A 9,050-nucleotide genomic window follows, 5' to 3' on the forward strand; every position below is an offset into this window, starting at 1 on the left:
AAAAACCGTATATTTTAATGTATCTAGTTTTTGATAGGTTGAAATCTATATATATATATATATATATGTGTATAACAGTATATATATATATATACAAAACAAAAAGTTTAAATAAAATATAGAGTATATTCTAAATGAAGTATATGTTTGTCATTTCCGTTATTTGTAAGACTCTGATATCATAAAATAGAAAGAAATTTAACTTTTAATTTTTCAATTACTTTTTTTTTATTAACTTAACTTTTAATTCAATTAATTTCATTATACATTAACTTGTATCTTAACTAAGTTAAATTTTCAAGGTTGTTAACTTTAACTTAACTTAGTTAAAAGAAAAAATTAACTTACCCAACCCTGAGTATATGTTATACGTTTATCAGAAAAACACATTCGTGTTATAAATCAGTGCTTTGATGCTGTTTTTTTAAAGAAAAAAAAATTATTATTCTTTTTATAATGTATAATTAAGAATGATATAACTGCAATAAAAGCTTAGATTGATCAGGTAGACATAAAAGCCGATTGTTCAAAATACACCATTCATATTTCGCGTCTCTAATTTATGTGATTGCTTGATTGGTCATAACTATTTTCAATTTGTGTCTTGTCAATTTCCTGTAACATTTAAATAGAATAAGATATGTAATATTCATGTATACAAAAATAAAGCCCGAAACAAATTCCATTGATCGAGATCTTTTATCGAGAAAAATTACCTAAATATACTAATTCGTAAAATATATATTCATATATATTCATATTCTACCGTATAAATATGAAAAATTTAAAATCACATTTAAAAAAATAAGTCTGCGAGTTTGCCTTACTCCATTCTCTTTCATTTCTGTTCATTCCTCTCTTTCTCCGAAACTCCTCTTAACGCCACATCGTAACTTATATGTATATATACACGTTCTAAGTAACCGGCGATCTTCGGTTTTGTTGATCTAATTTGTCTTAAATGGATAACTTGTACGCTTGTTTACTGAATTAGATTCCCATTTCAAATTCTCTCTCTCTCTCTCTCTCTCCCGCTTTGAAAGAACATATTTCCGACATAAAAAAATTTTTTTATTCGAGATTTCTTGCAGATAATTGTGCAGATTGATTACAATGCAATTATTACTATTATTAATTACTATTTAATTATAGTTGATAGTACGATGAGTTCTTGGAACAAGTCTCTACCGTTGGAACACGATATATCATTTTTCTCTTTCTGCGAAACATAATAAATAATACTGTGCGAAAAATACGAATGCATATTTTTCACATGTGAGAAAGCGCTTAGTTACGGTCTTCTTAACTTAATCGTATATCTCGATTAGTGTTTTCCCATATGAGCGAATATGGACGTCAACGCGCTTTCTCTTGACCTTTCGTCATTCACCATATAATTCCACTTACGTTGATTAATAATCAAGCAAACGATGGTTTTTCTTGTGTAAGCGTTGAATTTTCGCATATAGGAAAATTTCAAATTTCGATTTTTATATAGAATATTCTCTATACGAAATGTATTATACGAGGCGCAGTGATCGAAATTTCGAACGATTATGTTAAATAAAAATAATTATTGCTTTTTATAAAGAAAATAGACGACTTACAGGACGGTGACATTAGGGGGCACCCGTGGCACTTGGATCAGCTTTAGGAACATACATCGCACCTGCATTGTGTTGTTGTAGCAGACGCATTTCTGTGGGCATTCTACCGTTGCTCCAGTAGCCTGCTGCAAGGGATCTGTTGCGAATAGGAGCGGAGGGACCAACAGCGTCCAGACCAACAGGTCCACGGTCCGCCTCATGTCCTTCGCTTGATCGTCGAGGTGTTCAGTGTACTTGAGAAATGTATCCACAGTATAAGAGTAGTCTCTATATGTTGTGTGTCCCGGTACCACGTGGATCGGTGGTCGGACGTGCGTGCACGTACACACACACACACACACTCTCTCTCTCTTTCAAGTACTTTCACTGTATTATTCACAGGATCAACAAATTCCCAAGTGGGAATCCGATTAAACGTTGGATAAGAAGAAGACCGCTGGTGGGACGCGCTTCGAAAGAAGGCTCGAAGGAGGCTAGTCAGATTAGTGGCGAGACAAAAGAGACAAAAGAGAGGAAGAAGGAAATGCACCACACCACAGCTGGCCACAACTGCCCGTCCAGTTTCTGAGCGGCGGCAGCCACTACTGTAGCGCTACGCGACTCATGTTCGCGTCGGGAGTCGGGAGTCGGTCGGGATCTCGTTTGGAGAGAGGGTCCATTGCGTCACGCGGGAGTAGGTACAAAAGACTTCCCCGAGAGTACGAAGAGACTCGTTTCTCTTCGCTTTCGTCCCTTCGTTTTTCGTGTTGCCATCCCACCGTCGCCGTCGAACAGTCGAAGCACGTTGAATGCGAGTCCAAGAGTACGAGAGTACGAGAGTATGCAAAGTAAGAGTACTCGCGAAACACCGCGACTTGTTTTTAAAGTAACGGAGATATACCACAAAATGCGCGTAGGTTAGTATAATTAATCCAAATAATCAACGAATAATTTTTTTTTACATCTAATTAATATTATTACGATTAGTGGTACTAATTTAATGTAAAAGATTGACCAATTGTATATAGTCGATTATTCTCCTCACATTCAACTGTGATTGATCGGTCAGTTTCTTAAGGATTACTAAACCTATTGTAAATCAGAAATAGTACGGAATAACGCGGGAGAGGGGTCAAAGTATAAACAATTTAGAAGATTCCCTAAAACCCCGAACGCTTATAATTACTCCAGACGTTTTTGGAGAGACTCCCTCCCCCCCCCCCCGATGCCCTAAAAAAAGGATAGTATCCGGGGAAAAGAGGAGGGATGGTAATTCTACTTGCAAACGATAATTATACGATTACTTGAAAATGGCTAAAAAAGGAACATTAAAGTTAACCTTCTCTCAATTTTGCGTAATTTTATGTTATTTACAAAATCTTTATGTCACTCGATATTATAGAGATATACATATATCTTTAATTTTCAATAGAATTGATTTAGATAGTATTAACATTTTACTTTTAATAATGACGCGTTACTAACTAACTATTATATATCTTGCTTCAAATAGCTTCTCGGTTCTATCGATCTCTAGATTCAATACATTTTAATATAGTATATCAACGTGGCGAATAGTATTTTTCTTAACTAACATTAAGGTATCGATAATTTGTTTGAAATATGATTATAATATTGTATTTCATACATTAATACTTTTTGTACTTTATCCGCTTTCCTTTTTGACCATTCTGTATTCTTGTGATATGCTATTATATAATATTTATTGCATATAGATTCTAATTTTTATAATATTATTTAAAAACATATCTTAGATTGTGCTCTAGTCACGTCGATGTCTCGGCGCTATCTAATTAATCCTAAGATGACTGTTATTTCATATGTATGCTTACTCGCGCTGTGTGACGAGTGGCGAGTAGGCAGAACAAGTGGACCACGAATAGGCGTGTGCACCAATGTACACGTTTCTATGTAGTACGCTTGAACGCGCGTATAGGGTAGCGTAGATTGGATTTGTGTAGATATAATACATTCGTGGGCGTGAACATTTTGTTTACCGGGCATCACGTTACCTCATTGTGCGTACGATGAAAGGAGGAGAGAAGGTGGAAGTAGCGAAAGGATGCATTAGGGGCTTGCTATTGCTGTTTATATTTAGCCGATGTAAGAACGGTTATGTTAAAGTTTACGCATACGTGTTGAATTGTACACGCAAATTCATCATATTGCAATGGCCTAACGAGGCATATATAGTGAGACCAGTTTGTGGTGATCAAGTCAAATAAACGCTCTGGTATATATATGGTACTAACTAAATTCAAAAGATACAAGGATCAATCAATTTAATGTGTCTCGAAATATAGCTCACTCTTAATTCACCGTTCTTATTTCTTTTTATTTTATTTAGAATATTTAGAACAGCAAATAAAAGAAGAGTTAAAACTTTTTATAAGTTTTAAATGTTCATCTATGAAAATTGTTATCTTTGTCACTTGCCCGGTGAGTTAATTTGCTTCGGAATTGCGTGCATAATTCTAATGTACATACGTGTAAAAGTATTGTACTAGTAGCGCGTAACCAATCATCGGCAGCAGGCATAACCGTTGTATAAAGATAACGGTACTTAATTGAACCCACGATGGTTTGGCGAGTGCCATGAGGAAGTGATCTAGTTTATAAATAGCATCATAAGATATTGATACTTGTATCATTACCAATATAATCTCGTCTGATATTATTTTATAATTTCGTTAATCATGTATCTTCGTCATTGTCTCACTTTGATTTTCTGTGTGTGTGTGTGTGTGTACCTCCAAATTAGATAATGTAATTCGGTTCATATCTGAAATTGTTTAATATTTAAAAGAAAAACATAAATATCTAGGAAAATCACATGTATACATATGTTACAGACACAAAGAAAATTCTTTTATGTAAAAATATTACGAAAAATTTTTGAAAAAATTGTTCTCGCAAGAATGTTGTTTAATAACAAAAGAAGCAGAAACAAATGTTCTTCTTCCATTCATAATGCGGTTCCTTGAGATATGGCAAACGAGAACGATATAAAGAAGTCGTGGCTTCGTCATTCAATACGGCTGCATATAGAAGAAGAACAATGCAGATGACTGACGCACATAATAAAAGAATATTAAACGAAAGAGAGAGAGAGAGAGAGAGAGAGAGAGAGGAGGGGAAAAGAAAATATTAATGTATTGAATCACTGTACAAAGGAAAAATCACAGAGGGAGAATCATACACGTTTTAAGATTTTCTCTATAAGTATTGTACGCACGATACATTGCTCTATTATTATCTAAATATTATTTAAACGTACATCAAATTGACATCTAGATGTACATTCAGGATTATTTAGAAGCATTTGAGCGCTCTATTTTACCTCTTCATAGATATACCGGACTTTTATTTCACAGAGTAGCAACGTATACCTGTTATATAGATATATTGACTGATACGCAAAGAAAATAATAACAATATGTATAATTTTTTTATAAGAGCATTTTATCGTGTACGTTTGAAATATATAAAATAAGAAAATACTATGAAAAATTGGCGTAAATCTAGAGTCAAAGTTGTTCTCAACCACTCAAAATTTTATGCATTGCATATTTGCTTTCCTTATGTATAGATACAATTCATAAAGGTATTTTTATCGATTGAAATGTTAATTATTTCACACTTTACAGTACCGTCAACTTTACATTTCTTGCTATCTTATGCGAAAAAGTGCATCCTTATTACGTGAGAAGAGGAACATATCGACTATGATATGTGAGCTTCTACTCGTATAGTTGGTTGCACCATGACGGTACCAAGATACGCGCCTTAGATTAGACTTTATACGCCAGACGTTCCGCATACATCGACTGGAGTTATGTGGAAGAAAATTCATCGACCTTATATTTCAACGAAGACTGCATTCTTCGTATATCTGTACGGTAAAAAATCTGACAATCGATATGACAATCGGCTTGATGTTTCTTGCCATCCAATGAGAGAAATACTATGGAATGTGGTCTAACATTTTTTTCGTACGTTTTGTGCTACACTTTGTCGCTGTTTACTTTATTAACACACGCAAAAGCCATTATGGCTAAACTTTATTCTTTTACCAGATGTAACTGAAACTTCTTGGAATGCTTGTTACCTATACTCGTCGCGTGTTCGCGATGACGATATCTAAAATAGTAGATATGTAATCCCGAGTAGGCTGACACGAAATACAGTGGATAAAATTTCCTAAGTGAGTCGTCGAAGGGAACAGATTATTTTCTATCGATTTTCTAGCGATTATCGAAGAATAACATGACTCTTTTTTTATTCTATATCACATATAAGGAAATTGCATGCTTATAACGTACGTTTATCAAAATAAAAAAAAAGTAGAAAAACTAGACTGTGATCCGGAGAAAGAGATGATTAATTGTGTCGTGTCGATGAAGATTGTTAATTCGAGATTTCATCTGGTTAGGTCAGATGAAAGATCAAAGGACTTCAATGTCAATCGTTTACTTGTAATAGTTTGTAATCCTGTCACGCTGCGATTTCTAATTTCTCAATCGCTTAATCGACCAAAATAATTGAACGTGATCAAGCAGATGTTATATCTTTATGACAAAATACAGCAGATTGATAAGAAGAATAAAATACAGTACACTTAAAACTACATCAGAGTCTAAATTATACATATGCTTAATTCGTGTTGGCTATTTTCGGAGATTCCTTTCCGTGATTTGTTTTTTGAGCTGATGCAGAACGCATCCGTTTGTCATGGATTCTCCGAGAGATTTCCGCTCTTCATTCTCGCCTTCAGTCTCTATTTCCGCTCGTCCTTGCATCGCTGCATCATCGTGTCGGTTTGCAGATGTGCGAAGGGGCGTAGATATATCGTCAACGCCGTAATTTGCATCGCGACATCAAATATCGATTGCGTAATTCATTACAATGTAACGCGACGTCGTCGCTGCGATTGCAGAATCGATCTCGCGTGGTTAACTCTCAACCATATAGGAAGTAATTATTGGTTATATAACTGTAATATATATGCATCAGTTGGAGAGTGCAAATGAGTTTTTAGCGATGCAGTAACGAATAGAGAGATTATTCAATTATATCAATATCATTTAATCCTCTAAGAATTACGAGCATAAAGCAAGAGTTATTGATTTTTTACTTAGAAAGTTTAAGATGAAAAAATGTTGAATGTTACACTTTTGTCTGTTTTGTGTGTCAAATGTATTTTGAATATACGTAGATAAAGTCGAATTTCCTGTATCTGTCTAAATAGAACAAGGTTAATCACAATCTTTCTGTATATGAATAGAATCGAGCAAATCATTTATTTGCATTAGGGGATCAACCAATAGGGTGCCTTCAGTTTTTCGAAGATCGAGGGAAAAATAAGGTCGATACTATATTTTTATACACCAAATGCGTATATCGCACGTATTGAATATCATATACATATAAGTAATTTTTTTAAATAACAAAGTAACGAAAAATTGCAATTTATATTTTACACCTACAGTCTCTTTCTATTTGTATATTTTAATTATAAAATATATAAGATAATACGCACGCGCACGATAAATATAATGCATATGTGTAGATTTATATGAAAAAAAGAACGGTATTTGTGACATATTTGGTACTCCAAATATTTAACTATTATTAAATATTGTAATATAAAATAATAAAAAATATATATATGTATACATGTACGTATATATACAGCGCTTTTCTAGCGCTTTGTTAACGCTGTGTTACTTGGGTAGTGTCGGGCCATTAAAATATTAGGCAGTACGATGGGTTATGCGGCAGATTTTCTCAAATCCGTCATAATGGAATACTGAAAACTTTATTGGTATAAATTCACTTAATCAGTAAATTATATACGTATATGCCATTATTATCTTCCCGACCGTGGCTACAAAATCTGCCGCGCAACTATTGCTCACGTATGTATTTTTACAACACCGTACATATTTCTTAAAAGTGTTCATTGTTTTAAATTCTTGCAAATTCTTTTCGCTCAAAAAATTCTTGGTTTTGCGTTCTTGTATTTGTCAGAGAAATAAATATAATATAGATTTAAAACTAGAAAGAGTTTATAAAGTTAAAAAAAAAAGAGGTTCTATCCTAAATAAGATACGAATAATTTATATTCAATTTAAACATTCTATGCTTATTATATTCTATATATACACAGAGAATCTCATTTGTGTAAGGCCACAATAATTTGAAATGCGCCATTGCCGCTCGACGTCACGGGCTTATAGGCGAGGTGCGGCTACAGAAATAGCCCGTGACTCAATATTTAGGCAGAGTCGATTTGTTGTAGCATGCTTTCGTTATGGAGTCCCTTAGGTTGAATCGACACGATGGTACCAGTAACAGAAAATTTGCCATCAATGTATGTAGTCTAGGCTGTAGCGTGTCAAACAAAATAAAGAAATATTTATATAATATTTATAATCAGGGGTTAAACTGACAAGAAAAAATTTTATTTCATACACACACACATATTTCAAGAAATTGAAAAATTTTTTTCTGCACGAATGTGGATTAGTTTATTTACGTTTTGTAAAAGCTAATTCCTTTAAAATCAGAAAATAGGAAAACAAAGAATATAAACAATTTTTTATGAGCAATTAATTTCAATTGTAATATTTAACGAATAATTAATAATTATCATTGTTTTTTTACAATCGACGAAAATTGTATAATAATAACATAGAGAATTTTTCAAATAAATTTTTTTTTAATTTCAACTTTTTTTCGAATAACTTTTTAAATTGTGAAAAATAATTCATATATAAGTAAATAAACCTAAACAGAAATATAATAGACAATGTAAATCAATTTTTTTTTTGTATCTTTCTCTTTCCGTCTCTATAATTTTTTTGAATATTATCAAAATTAAATAAAATTCGTACTGCTTCGTTTAAGAGAAAGGCGCAAAAATAGGAATAAAATATTATTGGAGAATTAAGTATATTTAATCAATTAAAATTAATCTGTGTACCATTAATGCGACGTCAATAATGCTAACATTAGATTCAGATAAAAGTATGGCTAAATTTGAATAAAAATTTATTGAAGTCTTCAATTTTTTCGTTATCGTAACATAAGTTTATGATAATATGTAATCGTGTACATCTATATATACTTATTAGTATTATTTATTATTTTACATTCAGTCGCGATAGATGAACGTACATATAAACGCGCAAGATATATAGTGTGTGATCTATGTGTGTGTATATATATATATACATATATATATATGTTTATATATATATATATTTAATGTATGCGGTATAATACATGTGTATTATCTATCGTAAATATATACATGTACATTACATAATTTATATAATAATGTATCTTACATATACATATATATAAGATACATATATATGTGCATGTATATATATATATATATATATATATATATAATGACATATACGTAATGTACCCGTT

General features: G+C 32.4%; 1 protein-coding gene across 1 annotated transcript in view; it reads right to left on the reverse strand.

The window, feature by feature from the left end:
- Positions 1-1,970, reverse strand: part of Pxn (Peroxidasin) — an 11,978-nt gene extending 10,008 nt beyond the window's left edge. Inside the window, exon 1 of the mRNA XM_018516611.1 lies at positions 1,608-1,970. Coding sequence (XP_018372113.1) covers positions 1,608-1,807 — 200 coding nt within the window. The 5' untranslated portion in view covers positions 1,808-1,970. The remainder of the gene's footprint in view (positions 1-1,607) is intronic.
- Positions 1,971-9,050: the final 7,080 nt, after the last annotated feature.

Source organism: Trachymyrmex cornetzi, unplaced genomic scaffold, assembly GCF_001594075.2.
Source record: "Trachymyrmex cornetzi isolate Tcor2-1 unplaced genomic scaffold, Tcor1.1 scaffold646, whole genome shotgun sequence".
Taxonomy (NCBI): Eukaryota; Metazoa; Arthropoda; class Insecta; order Hymenoptera; family Formicidae; genus Trachymyrmex; species Trachymyrmex cornetzi.